The sequence below is a fragment of the Chanodichthys erythropterus genome, chromosome 22 (genome assembly GCF_024489055.1).
Source record: "Chanodichthys erythropterus isolate Z2021 chromosome 22, ASM2448905v1, whole genome shotgun sequence".
NCBI classification, from domain to species: Eukaryota; Metazoa; Chordata; class Actinopteri; order Cypriniformes; family Xenocyprididae; genus Chanodichthys; species Chanodichthys erythropterus.
Window position 1 is genome coordinate 33,400,490 of NC_090242.1, and position 17,792 is coordinate 33,418,281.

At 36.8% G+C, this 17,792-nt stretch overlaps 1 protein-coding gene and 1 long non-coding RNA gene across 3 annotated transcripts; one reads left to right on the top strand and one right to left on the bottom strand.

The window, feature by feature from the left end:
* Positions 1-2,563: 2,563 nt before the first annotated feature.
* On the bottom strand, positions 2,564-10,477 carry LOC137013006 (uncharacterized). The gene is made up of 9 exons (XR_010893645.1): positions 10,161-10,477; positions 9,831-9,921; positions 9,686-9,752; positions 7,873-7,934; positions 7,449-7,629; positions 7,232-7,285; positions 6,985-7,052; positions 6,555-6,666; positions 2,564-4,004 (listed from the first exon to the last, which is right to left on the bottom strand). It is a non-coding gene; the product is annotated as an uncharacterized lncRNA (long non-coding RNA).
* Positions 10,478-11,710: 1,233 nt separating this feature from the next.
* LOC137012668 (sphingosine 1-phosphate receptor 3) lies at positions 11,711-17,172 on the top strand. Of its 2 annotated transcripts, XM_067376043.1 has the most exons (3): positions 11,711-11,911; positions 12,750-12,809; positions 15,775-17,172. In XM_067376043.1, exon 3 carries the CDS (start codon positions 15,940-15,942, stop codon positions 16,966-16,968), a length of 1,029 nt encoding a protein of 342 aa, XP_067232144.1. In that variant the 5' UTR covers positions 11,711-11,911; positions 12,750-12,809; positions 15,775-15,939; the 3' UTR covers positions 16,969-17,172. The 2 variants fall into 2 exon arrangements, with proteins under 2 accessions (XP_067232144.1, XP_067232143.1); XM_067376042.1 differs by lacking the exon at positions 12,750-12,809.
* Positions 17,173-17,792: the final 620 nt, after the last annotated feature.

The following is a 17,792-nucleotide window of genomic DNA, read 5'->3' on the forward strand; positions in this document are numbered from 1 at the left end:
CACTTTCTGAGAAATGAAGATTGCGCTTGAAGTAATATGATTAAGGAAGGTATAAAGTAAATGTAAAGTAGAGATGCCGCCTATACGTTTAAAATGATGCTTTTATGTCTATAATGTTTCGATGTTGTTTCAAGGCTGTAATTTGTTAAAATGAAGTTTTATAATAATATATTATTTTTAAAACAATATAAATGAACTAATTATACATAAATTACAATAATAAAGAATTGTGAAACAAAATAAATAAATAAATACATAAATATACTCGGTTTAAAATCATAAAAATATTTATAATAAAAATAAAAATACTCATAATAAAAATATTTAAATAGTATAAATTAATATAAATAAAAATATAAATCTGGCTAAATTCAATAAAAAATATTTATAAGAAAAATATTTTAAACATTATAAATATATATTTAAACCTGGTTTATGTCTGTATGTCTTTTAAAATAATATAAATTAATTAATTATAAATAAATTACAACAATAAATTATTTTGAAACAAAATAATAAATAAATAAACCCAGTTTAAAATCAATAAAATATTAATAATAAAAATAAAAATATTGATAGTAAAATATGTACATCCAAATATTTAAATACAATAAATTAATATAAATAAATATATAAATTTAGCTAAAATAAATAAAAATATTTGATAAAAATATTTTAAACACTATAAATATATATTTAAACCTGATTTATGTCTATATGTCTTTTAAAATAATATAAATAAATAAATTCATAAATTACAATAATAATTATATAATATATATTAAATAAATAATAACAAAAAAGTATTCAAATATTTTAAAATATGGTTCATTGTTGTGGCAAAAATCAACTCCGACTCTACTGCATAAGAGACAAACACGTCCAATTGTCTTTAAAGCTTTTATTTCTTGCAAGAAAGGTCAGACAGGTCATACAGAAACACAAGTAGCTGCAGAGTGTAAGACCAAGAACGAAAGCTTCCCCTCACTTTTATATTTCTAACCTCCAAGGCCGAAGCCTCTGTCCTTTTACCATATTTGGAACATCCCTTAGTGGCTGTAACTTTCCAAACATAGTTAGCACAGACATGTTTTTAAACATACATCTCGCATTTCCCCATACCATATCTTGCTCTTTCTATTTCCAACATCTATGTTAACACTATGTTAAACATTACCACTTAAGCCAACATCATATCATGTTCCATAAGCATCATATTTCACAAGAATACAGGTAAAAAGCATATGAAAATTTAAAATTTCCACAACATTCATAAATTAATAAACCTGGCTAAAATCAATTACATAATTCATAAAATTAGTAACAAAAATACTTTTAAATAAATAAATAAACTCACTAGGCAGTAGCGGGAAATAAATTGAGGAAAAAAAGGCTGATCTTAACAAGAACACTAGGATTAACCTCTGAGCTGGTCACATCAAATCACATCACGTCTTGAACAGAGAGAGAGAGAGAGAGAGAGAACACATTTGAATATGTAAGCTGCTTCTTTCAGCATCTCTACAAGGTCATGTCAGCCCTGACTCGCTTAGTTTGGCTCCAACTCAAGGACAAGGACATTACAATTATAGTGCATCCAGGCAGAAAGAGAGAGAGAGAGAGAGAGAGAGAGAGAGGTTAATGTGCCCATTAACCAGAGACACCCATCTGTTATCCAGTGTTACTGTTGGATTTCAACCAGGGACTGTTCTAAATCACCACGGTCCAAAGTGAAAAGGCCAAATTCGTTCTTTCTTTTTAGACCACCAGACACCGGCATGCACAAACAGGAAGTTGAGACATAAGTGCATGATCAATATTCATTTACAGGATATTAAACTCATGCATATAGGTGCGCTACATGTTTACTGTCACTGCACACTATAACCAAACTCTCTTCAGCCAAACTATACTAATGACCAACAAAACAACATTTCTACAGATTCTGAAGGAAATATGAGACTCAAAAGTCTCCGCTTTCTTGATATGTTTGAGGTTCCTCCTTTAGTAAAGTGTCATCACACTTCTTCTCAATAGCACACAATTTGAGGAATTGATATAAGCGAAATCACTTTAGTTTATGTTTGCATGTGGTCTGAGGTCAAAAGATCTTTGTGCAGCACAATTCAGACAGCCTTTACAATATCAAGCGTCACATTAATAACTCAGACTTTCTGTAGCTGTGGTCACCACGCAGGAAAGCGACTGACTTATTTTTAAAAGTGAGAGAACAGAAACAAATGAGAGTGAAGTGCATTTTACTGCTCAGATGCTGCACTTTCATTGCTTAGATTCATTTAGGTATAGACTTATTTTCAGATGTTTCTTCTGACACTCCGTAAAATGAGAAATAAAAATTAAACAAATTAATCACACTGTAAAAAAACTATAGAAAATATTATTTCAGTCTTTGTTGATTTTGTAAAATTTTGCCAATTCTTTGGAATTATTTGTGAAATTTACTAGCAATTTCTGCGTGAAAACTGTTTCAAAGCAAATCCTACACCAATTTTTTATAAGTTTATATTTTTCACAGTTTGAGTCATTATATAAGTCTGTTTGATCCTCATATTCTGTCTAGAAGAGATTGAAATCTCATTGTTAACTTTCTTGCAGCACTCCAATAAAAAAATATTGAGACCTAAATTTAAGATTCACAAATTTGAGTTGCATTTAATATTTCCATGCATTTGGATTACACAGTTACAGCATAAACAAACTAATAAACTTAATGTGATGCTATTTGTCGGTTATACACAAATGAAAAAGGTCTGATTGCTGTAATAGTCCTAATAAACTGAATGTGTTTTAAATACACAATAACCAGGTTTATATATATATTTATCATCAATAAATCTACAACCCGAATTCCGGAAAAGTTTTAATTTGATTTAAGTTTAAATTTGAATAAAATGAAAACTAAAAGACTTTCAAATCACATGAGCCAATATTTTATTCACAATAGAGCATAGATAACATAACACATTTTTAAACTGAGAAATTTTACACTTTTATCCACTAAATGAGCTCATTTGAAATTTGATGCCTGCTACAGGTCTCAAAAAAGTTGGCACGGGCAACAAATGGCTGAAAAAGCAATATATTTTGAAAATATACAGCTGGGAGAACATCTAGCAACTAATTAAGTTAATTGATATCAGGTCTGTAACATGGTTAGCTATAATAGGGATGTCTTAGAGAGGCAGAGTCTCACAGAAGTTAAGATGGGCAGAGCTGTGAAAGAGTGCATAAAAAGATTGTGGAATACTTTAAAACAATGTTCCTCAATGTCAAATTGCAAAGGCTTTGCAAATCTCATCATCTACAGTGCATAACATCATCAAAAGATTCAGAGAAACTGGAGAAATCTCTGGGGACAAGACCGAAGACCTTTATTGAATGCCCGTGTTCTTCAGGCCCTCAGACATGACAATAACATTACTAAATGAGCCGAGAAATACTTCCATAAACCACTGTCAGTAAACACAATCCGCCGTGCCATCTGCAGATGCCAACTAAAGCTCTATCATGCAGAAAGGAAGTAATATTTGAACATGGTCCAGATGCACCGTCGTGTCCTGTGGGCCAAGGCTCATTTAAAATGGACTGTTTCAAAGTGGAAAAGTGTTCTATGGTCAGACGAGACCAAATTTGACATTCTTGTTGGAAATCATGGATGATGTGTGATCCTGGCTAAAGAGGAGGAAGACCTTCCAGTGTGTTATCAGCATTCAGTTCAAAATCCAGCATCTCTGATGGCATGGGGGTGTATGAGTGCATACGGTATGGGCAGCTTGCATGTTTTGGAAGGCACTATGAATGCTGAAAGGTATATAAAGGTTTTAGAGCAACATATGCTCCCATCCAGACGCCGTCTCTTTCAGGGATGGCCTTGTGTATTTCAGCAGGACAATGCAAGACCACATACTGCAGCTATTACAACAGCATGGCTTCGTCGTAGAAGAGTCCGGGTGCTGAATTGGCCTGCAGTCCAGATATTTCACCTATAGATAAAAATATATCAAAGATGATAATGAACTCTTCAGCAGCTGGAAACCAATATCAGGCAGGAATGGGACCAAATTCCAACACCAAAACTCCAGAAACTCATAACCTCGACGTCCAGACGTCTTCAAACTGTTTTGAAAAGAAGAGGAGATGCTACACCATGGTAAACATGCCCCCGTCCCAACTATTCTGAGACCTGTAACAGGCATCAAATTTGAAATGAGCTCATTTTGTACATTAAATTGTAAAATTTAATAATTGAATAAAATATTGGCTCATGAGATTTTAAAGTCTTTTAGTTTTCATTTTATTCAAATTTTAAAAACATCCCAACTTTTCCGGAATTCGGGTTGTAATTTCTTTCAATCTCATACATTTGAACTTATTGATTATTGCTCGTTACAGATATATTTAATATCATGTTCATGCATATGATAACCATTTTTTTAACTGAATAAATTTAATTGTTTTACACTGATTCAAAGAAATTTGAATAAATGCATTTTGAAAACATGATTATTTAAATAAAATCAAATAGATGCAAACGGTTGATAATAATAAACTAAGCCATGCAGACTCTTACTCTTACCAGATCAATAATATCAATAGCGGACGTCTATCAGACTGAGAGAAAGCATCAGGATCTAATCAATTAAAAGCAGAACCACAAACGAAAAAGCCTGTTCCACTCTGGAATAAACCGATCTTCTGTTCTGAGTCAATGAGACGTTTAAACCAGGAAACGTCTGAATAACAATCGTCAGCCGGCTTGTCAGGAGCCAGTGCCCTGATTTGTGGCAACAAAGAATGAACAAATAAATAACCAGTGAATGGAAAAATGCCCCAGAGTGACGTCAGAGGGTCTGAGAAGCAGAGCATGCTGGGATTTTACCAACACAGGGCTGATGTGGGACAGATCCAGATCAGTTCGGTGACTGATGCAAATTGTGGGAATGCAGAAATGTTAACATAACATTGCTTAAAACGTTCTCAGAACGTCATTTAACAGCCCTTATATGTCAAACCTGCATCCAATGAGTTCCTGAAGAATAAAGTCAAGTCCTGCCCTTCAGCATTTTCTCATTGAATATCGTGTTTTACTCAGAAATACGTCAAATAAAAGAAAGTACAATGCATTGCGAACAGCATCTTTTAAGATCTGTCCCAAACATTTACATAATAATTAATTAATAACTAATTATTATTAATAAATCATTTTAATTTTTGGTTGAATTAACCCTTTAATGTATCAGTAACTGCTAAAATCATCTTTAAAGGGATAGTTCACCCAAAAATGAAAATTGTGCCATCATTTACTCACCCTCAAGTTGTTCCAAACCTATGAATTTCTTTCTTCTGTCGAACTATAAAAAGAATGTCGGTAACCAAACAGTTTCTGGCCACCATTGACATCCATAGTATTTTCATTTTCCATACTTTGGAAGTCAGTGGGGTCCATCAACTGTTTAACGGTTTTATTTTCAGTAACTAAAATCCACAAAGATTAATATGTGCTGTAAATGTATATGGCTCATTGTTATTTAATGCATTAACTAATGTTAACTAATAGGACCTTAAAGTGTTACTACCGTCTTTATAAAATGTGTTAGTTGTGTGTGCGGCTCAACAGACGTGACCTCAGAATAAGTTTCTAGAGTTCACCTTTGTGTTTTTTCCCCTCAGGTTGTGGTTTATCATCGCTACAGACCGACCTGAACACGTGTCAAGACATTACAGTTTAAATTTAAAACACCTTCAGAGGAAAGAGATTTAAAAAGAACCAAGCATGTTAAAAGGCAAATAAATATCTTCAGTCATGTGCCAAATGATGCACTATTCTTATACACTATGTTCTTATGCACTATGTACTCAAGTGCGTAGTGTATGAATTTGAAATGGTGAATTTTGAAAGGTTATTTTGCCCTTCAACATCAGAGTTTGATGTTTGATTGAAATCATGAGATCCCACCATCCCTTCAGAGCATCTCCAAAGCCACACCTCCTCCAAAACACATGAACGCGCACAGCCAGAGCAGAGTCTGAAAAGCGTCAGAAGTGAAATTACCTCATGTCTGACGGCACATAACATTACAATAATTAATGTAAACACCTTGCAGAGCTCTAGTTGTTCCACCTGGCTGCTGAAGATTAACAATACGGTGTGTACACAGCATAAGCTCGTTGTTTTGGTTCAGGAGAAATTTTAAAGTTGGCTACTGTTTGTTTGTGGCACTCTGCGACTGTCTGTCTACAACTCTGCATAGCCTTATGAAACACACTGATGATGTGTGATGTCTTGACTGACAGGTAGGACATTGTATCGATCCCGAATGTAATGATTGGACAAATATTTTTTGGTCCTGAGACTTCCACAAAAGATATATGTACATTTTTTAATATTTAGACCACTTCTATTATTGTTTGCTCTCAGGTTGTGAAGAGAGTTTCAACCAGTATAACAAAAAGTGTTTATTAAAAAAAAGGCCTGGCCTTCATTTAAAGGGTTAGTTCACCCAAAAATGAAAATTCTGTCATTTATTACTCACCCTCATGTCGTTCCACACCCATAAGACCTTCTTCAGAACACAAATGAAGATATTTTAGTTGAAATCCGATGGCTCCGTGAGGCCTCCATAGGGAGCAATGACATTTCCTCTACTAAAAACATATTTAAATCGGTTCATGTGATCGGTACAGTGGTTCAATATTAATATTATAAAGCAATGAGAATATTTATTTAGTGATGGCCGATTTCAAAACACTGCTTCAGGAAGCTTCGGAGCATAAATGAATCAGTGTGTTGAATCATGATTCGGATCGCGTGTCAAACTGCCAACGGCTGAAATCACGTGACTTTGGCGCTCCGAACAGTAGATTCGACACACTGATATCAGACAGAGCAGGTTACTTTTGATATGAAACAAAGTCTCAAATGTCACATTTTGTCATTTTTAAAGAAATGTAAACAATAAATACCATTTTGCGGCTCCTCAGTGTGTCGTAACAGATCGTTGTGTCGCCTCAGTTCAAGTGGCTTGTATCAACTAAACATGAATGAACATCAGAAGGTATGTTGTTTCAACCGCGGAAAGACGTAAGTACACACCATTTTTCAAGTTCAAGTCCACAGACGGTGGATTTGGCATTATGCATGGTTAGAACGCCTGTCAATCAAACTTCCAGCAAAGGGTGAATTGGGACGCACCTTTAGAGTCTTACTGACCTTGACATGCAGGCCTCTCTGTGATGTCATTTCCTGTTTTATGCTTTTACCATCCTGAAATATGATTTGACAATATTTTGAAATATTAATTATTGTTTAAAAACAAAACTGTTGAATTAAAAAAAAAAAGTAATGATAATCTACAAATCTTGACAAATAGATATGCAAAATGAGAAATGTTGGAGCGGGTGAGAGTAAATGAAAGGCTTTGGCTCACTGTAATTGCTCATGAGTTTCTCTCGTGAGTAAATGAGGGGTTTCCATCTGAACTCCTCCAGATCTTGCTTTCTGAGGTCTGCAGTGAAATCATCCAAAATGTTTGGCACCAAGAAAGACTGCTGCATCAGAAAAATTTCTGCAGGATAGAAGGACCTTCAATAATGCTTCTCCTAAAATTACTTATAGGAGACATAAAAACAGACACAAACGAGCCAAGAGTTATGAAAAATAGAGATATAAAATAACTTTTTATTGCAGACATTAATTCAAGAACAGTTTGAGACATTCACTCTAAGAAAAATCTGTAAAAACAGGACACAATACTGTTAATATGCCGAAATATTGATTTTAAATTACGCATTGCATTGTGTTTTGTTTTAAAGGAAATGTCCATAGACTTTATGGAAGAAAATTACCAGTACCTTTTCTGTTATTCAATGGATTTTTTTCTTACAGTGTTGTTGAGATCAGTTCAGAAACTCTTCTGAGAAGCAGGAGACATTGAGACAAAAGTGTCAAAGTAATTTCACAACTATAAACAACACAACAATTCCTGCTAACAAATGAGGAAGTCAAACACCATGATTATGAGTGACGCACAATGAACTATGTCAGCCATGAATGACATGATAATTGAGAAGTCTATATTTAAATTCAAAGATGCAAATTCTCAATAAACTGTCTGAGCTGTTCTCCATATTAATTTATAACTGCTGTATGACAAGTCCTGACTCACTTGTGATGTTATTTCTAAAGTAGTCAATTATTTCTTTATAATGGTGTGTATTAATGGTCTGTGGGTGTGTTACTTTAAAACCCATGTGTGGGGTTTCCCCGAGCCTTGCATGCGTGGGGAGAATGATGGAGGCCAATATATGCTGTGCTATTCTGTTCTGCTTCGTGCTTAAATACAATCATTAATGGTAATCTGTGTCATGTGGATCATTTACAACGCACTATAGGTTACAGGATCTCCGTTAAGCCTCTGAGGAATAACACTTTGGGAGCTCTTGACTCTTATGGTTTTACTGGCTGCAGTAAATTCAGATGAGTAATCTATGATGATCATTTTTGTACAGATGCACCTGCTGTCCAGGTGGGAAATGTGCAAACAGAGCTGATATGCTCAACAAATGTGCTCATGGTATAAACACCAGTGTGTGTGTGTGTGTGTGTCAGGGACCAAATGTCCCCACAGGCATAGTAATACCAGAAATATTTGACCTTGTGGACATTTCTTTTGGTTCTCATGAGGAAAACAGCTTATAAATAAAAAACAAAGTGATGTTTTTTGAAAATGTAAAAATGCAGAAAGTTTTCTGTCATGGTTAGGTTAAGGGGAGAAAATATACAGTTTTTGTGTGTGTGTGTGTGTGTGTGTGTGTGTGTGTGTGTGTAATGAAAGTTTGTTTCTCTGGCCATTAGCCCAGTCTGATTCTCCCCCACTCTCAGATCAGTGTACTTTCCTATATATTTTCTCACGCAGACAAAATGACGAAAGTGTTCATGACGTTTCTGAATGGTTAGTGGATAAATTTGTGCTGTCATGTTCATCTTTTGTGTTGAATTGACCCTCGTTTGTGTAGCAGTCCAGTGTAAAATGACAGCATGACAACAACACTCTACTACAACAACTCTTCCTCTTCTCTAAAGCAGCCCAACATGGCCCCGCCCCCTTTGTTGTGTGTTCTCGGGGACAGGGTTTATGTAAATTTTAGGGTTAGTGATGTCACCAACCCAGGAAGAAGCTTGTTGTAGTTCCTACCAGCTGTTTGTTGTAGTCCTTAAAAAGTCTCATTTGCATTGAACTTTGAGCGTCGTAACTTTGCAGATGTTGTTTATGATCAAACAGCAACATTACACACTAACTAAAGTTAAAAAAGTCAAATCATAATCAAGGACCCCTTTAAAACCCCATTTTCATGACATTCTCCCATTAAACTAAATGCTGTATTTTAATGTGATGAAATTAGACACAATACTTATCCAAGATCAGTGAAAACAGAAGAGCACCAAACTTTCACTCATATACTCTGGAGTGTATAAATGCTAAACCCACACTTTCAGAACAGCACGCTCACACACACGTCAGCAGCCATCAGGCCTTCACCGCAGCACTGAACCGAACGTCTTCATTTGAAAGTCAGCTCACTGTATGTTTATTGCTCTGGTCTGCTGGCTGGTCATGGCAACTCTTTTCTGGGATGTTTCCCTCTCCACTGTTCCATTACTCACCTCTCAAATCTGCCGGCTAAGCGCAGTGAGCTCCAGTTTAAATCTGATGTGGGCTGCCAGCCTGCTTCTGTGATAAGATGGAAAATCTAGTTATGCACTGTATATTTTCTGTTACTTTTAAACGTTTTCATCAGGTCTAACATACCTCAGCTTTTCTGTTGTCTTCTGGTAGTCAAATTTGATTGGCTGAGCAGTTATCCAATAAAAAAAGCTGGTTGCTATGGCATCTCTTGAAACTATTTTCAATGGTGGAGAATTTTTTTTACTTTTTTAATTATTATTATTATTATAAATTACTAAATATGAACTCATTCTACGTCTAATTTCAAAGTGATGATTTCTTTTACTGGCAGTTTAAGATTCAGAACTATAAAAGATTCAGAACTTAATTCTGATTAAATGTTTAAACTTATTTCTTGACTTATTTAAAGGGATAGTTCACCCAGAAATGAAAATGTGATGTTTATCTGCTCACCCCCAGCGCATCCAAGATGTAGGTGACTTTGTTTCTTCAGTAGAACACAAATGATGATTTTTAACTCCAACCGTTGCTGTCTGTCAGTCAAATACTGCGAGTGAATGGGAACTCTATTAATAAGAGTTGAAAAAACGTGTGCAGACGAATCCAAATTAAACCCTGCGGCTCGTGACGACTCGTTAATGCCCTAAGACACAAAATGATCGGTTTGTGCGAGAAACCAAACAGTATTTATATTATTTTTTTACCTCTAATACACCACTATGTCCCACTGCGTTCAGCACTCGCTTAGTGAGGTCTGATCGTGCTCTGACAACGACAGTAATGTCTCACGCTTATAGAGGGTATGCACGTGACGCCACCGTCGACCGTTAGGACTGCGGTCACGCACGCTGAGTGGCAAAAGACTGAGCGGCAGCATTGGTTTTCAGCGTGAATGTCGCGAAAAACACACAAAACACATTCAAAACGGTAAAAAGCTTTGCGGCTGACTGTACAAATAGATTTGACACAAACCCTGAGGTACATATTTAAAAACTAGAGAAAGCAACAGAAAAAGAATCAAATGGATCACTGCAATTCACAGAAACAGCTGGACTCCAGCAGAGAAACATGGATTTGCAGTTATCATTTTGTGTCGAATTGTTGGATTTTGTGGTAAAATCATACCTTGTATATTGTATTGTTATATATTATGTTGACGACTCATCAATTAAATATTTTCCATCTTACATTGCATAATTGGGTGTTTTTAAATAAACAACACTGTCAAAAGCTATACTATAAAAGTTTTAGGGCTGGACAATATGACGATATAACATTGATATAAGTGATTAAGCAGATTTAAACCTAGCCTACCGATATTGTAGTTATATAAAATATTCACAGGTTTGCTTTATGTATTTCCCCGGCGTCAAATCAGGCACATATAAATGTTAGGAAACACTCCTGGCTGCATGTCAATATCCATGGATTAGGTTTATTTGACAAGTTGTAGAAACACAGTCCAACCTTTAGGGTAATTCGTTAGTTTTACTCGCGTTTTCGCCGTTTCTCCTATTAATCCAGTTACGCAGCTGGTTCTTTTGCCACTCAGTCTAGCTGAGGGAGCGCGTTTTCGGCGGAAAAGTGACGTCAAAGCATACCATCTAAACTGCAATGAGTGCTAGACATCACTTCCGCTGTCAGAGCATAAGCACTGTTTATATCTGACTGAACAAGCCCCACATTTGATTTGATTGGCCATTTCAAACATTTTGACACTGATGAGCGCCTATTTCCTAATTATATGAATGTATAAGCAAATTTAGCAAAAATTGATTAGGCTATTTTTAATTTGTTATTTACTTGATGTTTATTCCCTTCTTCAGCTGATAAAGTTTTTTTAAGAGGACGCTAAACATGCAATAACGCCAATGGTTTCTTGTTTCCTAGTTAATATAGTTGGCTATATCAGACATGCTTTCATCCTCCAGATGGAGTTGTGGAGGGTGGGGAGGTGTGTCCTGTGCTGCACTGTCCGTCACAGACACACCGCAGGAAAAGAGCAGCAGACATGCGGCTGTGATAAAGGACTTTCTTCCATTACGCGCAGTCAGTGCACTCAGCGCGCGCACAGCTCTGAACTTCTGCACAACAGACGAGACGATTAAAGATGGAAATATAGCATCTGCTCCCTCTTAAACAAAACAAGACACGGATGGGTCTCAGTGAAGAAACTTCGTTTCTGCGGTTCGTGATATATGATGGTGAGTAATTAAAAACTACTGCCAAATTAAACTTCTTGTCAGGTGCATCTCTGAAAGACTTATTTAAACAACGTTTCCATGCGATACTAACTTTTTGTGTATGCTATTTTGTTATGCTGGACATTAGCTTATAAAACTCTCATATTATTATCATTCAATCTGTAATTTATCACGCACACCACGACCAGAAGTTAAGTGCAAACGACCAAAAAGATTTTCTGTATCGAATAATCATGGATCATATTCTGATATTAAATGTTATGTGCATGCAATACGTGTTATATTAGTCTAACTGTTCAAAAAGTAGCCTGGTGGAAAATTCAGCGTATGATGGTTGTGATATGGAGCATGATGTCTGGTCAGTATGTGGTTGACCACCCACCATATAACCTGCTGCACCAGCTAATGACCAGTTTAAATCAGCTACTTTATGTTTAAGATGGACTTTCTACAAGGGAAGTACCACTGTTTTATTTGAAATATGATACAGTTCAAAAGTTTGGGGTCAGTGAGAAGAAATTAATACTTTTATTCAGCAGGAACACATTCAATTGATCAATAGTGACAGTAAAGACATTTAAAACAAGATTATATTTTCAATTTTTGAAAGCACATATTGATAATAAAAATGTTTTTTTTTTTTTCTGAGTAGCAAATCAGCATATTAGAATGATTTCTGAAGGATCATGTGACATTGAAGACTGGAGTAATGATGCTGAAAATTCAGCTTTGATCACAGGAATAAATTACATTTTAAAATATATTCAATCAGCTATTTTAAATTGTTATAATATTTCACAATTTTTCTTTTTTACTGTATTTTTGAACAAATCAACAGAAGAGACTTCTTTCAAAACCACAAAAGAAAAAAAAAGAATACAGACTCCAAACTTAAACGGTACTGAATTGAAGTAATGCAGTGGTACATTTATATAATCATTTAGCATATATACAGTATATCTAAGTAGTGCCACCATACTTTTGTACATCTACAATGATAATTCATGCTTGATAGTCTTAATTCTTTATTGTTGTCATGGACATTAAGAATCATGGAAACATTGAATCTCAGAAAGTTTAGCTGTGTTAAAGTCATCATGCTTTTCATTAAACATATGTGAATGAAACAAAATGAAGAGTAGATCTATCAGGAACTGATATGTTATGGTTGAAAAATAGTTTGATAAAATGGAATAATTGACATTAAAGGTTTAGTTCATCAAAAAATTAAAATTGTCATCATTTGCTCAACCTCATGTTGTTCCAAACCTGTAAGACTTTCGTTCATCTTCGCAACACAAATGAAGATCTTTTTGATATAATCTGAGAGATTTCTGTCCCTCCATAGACAGCAACGCAACTGATACTTTGATGTTTCAAAAAGTTCATAAAGAGATCGTAAAACGAATCCATATTAATTGATCGGTTCATTCCAAATTTTCTGAAGAGACTTGATCACTTTTTATGATGAACTGATTGAAATTAGGCTTTAATCACATATAAACATTGATCAGCGAACACATCAGGTAAACCGAAGCTTAAGTATGAGAACCAATGAGGTTCAATCTTGTGTTACACATCATGGCTGCATTCAGCCCCGATAAAACGTTGCAAAATGTTTTTTAAACGGAAACGGTGGTGCGTTGAACACCCTGTTCTGATGACGCAAGGGATGCAACTACGGCAGCTGAGAAGGCCATTCTTTGTGTTATAGCCTGATTAAATCGGTATAAATACATGTTTAATGCTACTAAATACGCTCGATGTTACAGTCACTGCCCTTGCCATCCAGAATAAAAGAGAACATCCCAATCAAGTGAAGGGATTTGTGGAAACTTCTAATTATTGTGATACAACACTTGCCTCGCATTTCAGCATGAAAAGACAAACATTTCAGGTGAAGGATAATCCACTTCTTCCCTCCGAGACGGTTGTTGTGCTATGATATTGTAATATTTACCATTCTATACTCCTCTGATTATATAAAAGTTTATTAAAGTGTCACTTCACAATACAATAGCAAAATATAGAAGTATAGTAATTTTATGTTACATTAATACCCATTGCGCGAGCTGTCTCTTAAATATTATGTACATCTTGCCGCTGATTGGGCTGACATTTCTGACACACCCACCAAACAAGAGAAAATATATCTCAAATGCATCTCGCACACCGTTTCCATGAAACATGTTTATTAGTTTTACAATCTCTTCATGAACTTTTTGGTAGTCAAAGTGGTAGTTGCATAGCTGTCAATGGACGGACAGAAATTGCTAAGATTTCATTTAAAATATCTTCATTTGTGTTTCGAAGATGAACAAAAGTCTTACAGGTTTATGACTGTAAGTGATGACATTTGTGACCAGTCACGGAAAGCGGGACACAAGTCGGTTCTAGCGCATTTTGAGATTCTGAAAGTATAGTCTCCAAGCTTTCCAACAATGTGTAACACATGGAAATCTGATAATATTTGGAGAAGTTGTGGCCATTTGAAGGTAGGCACTCAAAAAAGCCTAAAAATGACCTAAAGATTTTGCAGTTCTCGCATGTTCTCACCTGCTGGGAGTGACAATAGGGCTCATTTACATCTCATTTAGATAAGCCATACCCCCTGTAAAGCTGCATGGTTGTATAGCGACGACAGATGCAACGGGAAAATCGGACCACATACTATTAATAATAAAGGATAATGTGCACTGTAAATGTCAGTAATTTATCTTTTTTGACATTAGAACTTTTTGAACAGGATTCTGTGATAACCGTACAGTCCTGATTTAGACCTCAGTTAGTGGTTAGACCTGGTTTGAGTCAAATGATTAAAAAAATCCTGTACATTTAAACTCTTCAATCCTTGTTAAGAAGTAGTAACTGGCTAAAATTATTAGCGTCACATTCAATTCAAGAATAGTAAGGTTTACATGAGCGAAGTCATTCACACCAGTCAATTCAAGCAGTTGAAGCGTTATTCAAATTAACATGCTAACATTACCATCTAAAAGCCCATTATAGTAATGGGGGTTTTTGGCAAGTGATACAATGCTAACGATTACAATTAAAACGACAGTCCTGAGCTAGCTAATAACAATAGACACATGAGATAATGTGTAGCCTACGTGTTCTTAAAATGAACACAAAATGACAAACTTTGATGTTTATGGAAACACCCCATAAGAAACAGAAAAGATCTTGTTGCCTCCAATGAAATAAGTTGTTCGGGCACACTTTCTCTTTGTCGGGGTCTTCTTTGTGGATGTAACCATCTCCGAAGTTTGCGCTATGCGTCTGTTTGCCTCTAAATGTCCATTAATTCGCATGTCCTGCCACTCTTTTTCCGCAGCTAAAGAATCCAGCCGTATGTTGTAGTTTAAAACATTTTCGGTGTAACGGCCACGGTTCAGCTCGTCTGCGATTATTCTTTGCGGCGTCCATCTTCATTAAACTTTGATATCAGCTAGAGCCGGCCAGAGCGCTGCATACTAAATAGCCATGCTTCCCTTGGAGGGCGGCGGCAATTACGAAAGAAACAAAAGCTGGCCTATCCAGTATGAATACACACAGACAATGACACGCCCCTACTGTGAGAATCTCTGAAAAACAAGCCGATTTCAACCTCAAAATATACGCTTTTAAATAAACCAATACTGCTATCTAAAACACGGAGATGCTTCTTCATGATCTCAACTAACAGATTCTGAAACGAAAATCACCAATTTTGAAGAAAAAAAAAAAAACGCTTCTTTCTCCATTTGCTCAATAGTTGTGCTGCCGACTTGTGTCCCTGGTTTTCATTCTTAAGTGAACTAACCTTTTAAGACCAGAGTAATAGTAAGTTCAAGCTGAATTTAATATGGTTCACTCCACAGGGAGATGTGTGCCACCGACATGACAGTACATGGTGGTGATTGACCAGTCACCGTGAAGAAAGCAGCTCACCCAGCTGTGACCCGTCCTACCTGTTCGATCCGCTCCCATCCGGACTGACCACCTTCAGAGCACCTTCATTTTCAGTATCATCCCCATCTGCTGCAATGATTAATCAACACATTTTCCTGCATTACAATTACACAGGGAAACTAGACAATCGCAATGACACCAAAGGGGCCCCGCTGGACCCCCAAACGGTGGTGTTTTTGGTCATTTGTAGCCTCATTGTCTTTGAGAACTTAATAGTGCTGGTGGCGATCTGGAAAAACCACAAATTTCATAACCGGATGTACTTTTTTATTGCCAACCTGGCTTTGTGTGACTTATTGGCTGGTACGGCCTACATAGTAAACTTGTTGATGTCAGGACAGTGGACGTTACACTTGTCTCCAGCCGAGTGGTTTGTTCGTGAAGGAAGTATGTTTGTAACCCTAGGTGCTTCTATTTTCAGCCTGCTGGCGATTGCAATCGAGCGGCATCTCACTATGATAAAAATGAGGCCTTATGACGCAAACAAAAACTACCGGGTGTTTCTGCTAATAGGAACGTGTTGGTTGATCGCCATCACGCTGGGAGCTCTGCCCATTTTGGGCTGGAATTGTCTGGAGAATCTTCCACAGTGCTCAACCATCTTACCTCTCTACAGCAAGAACTACGTGGCGTTCTGCATCACCATCTTCATATCTCTGCTGCTGGCCATCTCCGTCCTCTACGCTCGCATTTACATCCTCGTCAAGAGCAGCAGCCGCAAAGTCACCAAGCACAGCAACTGCGAGCGCTCCATGGCCCTCCTGCGGACCGTCAGCATTGTGGTGGGCGTCTTCATCGCCTGCTGGACACCCATCTTCGTGCTTTTCTTCGTCGACGTGGCCTGCGGGCCGAAAAGATGCCCGGTTCTGCTCAAAGCCGATTGGTTCATCGGCCTGGCCGTTCTGAACTCCGCCATGAATCCAGTCATCTACACTCTGGCCAGCAGGGAAATGCGAAGGGCGTTTTGCAAACTCGTGTGCGGCTGTTTGGTGCGGGACGGCGTCATGGGATGCAAGCAGAACACGGACCCTAGCAGGAGCAAATCTAGCTCGAATTGCCCACGGGCGGCTGAACAAGAAAACCCAGGCGGCATCAATTCATAGTTTTTGGTCATGTGACTGCCGCAGAGACCTGGAGGGCAAAAACTGCAGCACAGGCCTGTCAAATTTCCATGTTTTACATATTTAATTCACAAAGATATGTGAAAAAACTGCAAGTTGTGGGCACTTGCAATCCATATCCAGACATAGTATAGTACTTAACTTGAAAAGCGCTTAAAGGGATAGTTCACCCAAAAATGAAAATTTGATGTTTATCTGCTCACCCCCAGTGCATCCAAGATGTAGAGGACTTTTTTTCTTCAGTCGAACGCAAATTATGATTTTTAACTGCAACCGCTGCCCTCTGTCAGTCAAATAATAGCAGTGATTGGGAACTTGAACAATAAGAGTCGAAAAAACTTCCATAGACAAATCCAAATTAAAACCTGTGGCTCGTGACGACACATTGATGTCCTAAGACACGAAACGATCGGTTTGTGTGAGAAACCGAACATTATTTATATCATTTTTTACCTCTAATACACCACTATGTCCAACTTCGTTCAGCTTCCGGTTAGTGAGGTCTGATCGCGCTCTGACAACGGAAGTGATGTCTCGCGCTCATTGAAGTATATGGGCGAGACTTCCGTCAACAGTACGCGTTTTTTGACCTCACTAACAGGAAGCTGAATGAAGTTGGACATAGTGGTGTATTAGAGGTAAAAATTATATAAATAATGTTCGGTTTCTCGCACAAACCGATCGTTTCGTGTCTTAGGACATTAATGTGTCGTCACGAGCCGCAGGTTTTAATTTTGATTTGTCTATGGAAGTTTTATTTACTGTTATAGATGAAGTTCCCATCTACTGCTATTATTTGACTGACA

Excerpts from the sequence above, each read along its gene's own strand:
- LOC137012668 (XM_067376043.1), top strand. The coding sequence starts at position 15,940 with ATGATTAATCAACACATTTTCCTGCATTACAATTACACAGGGAAACTA.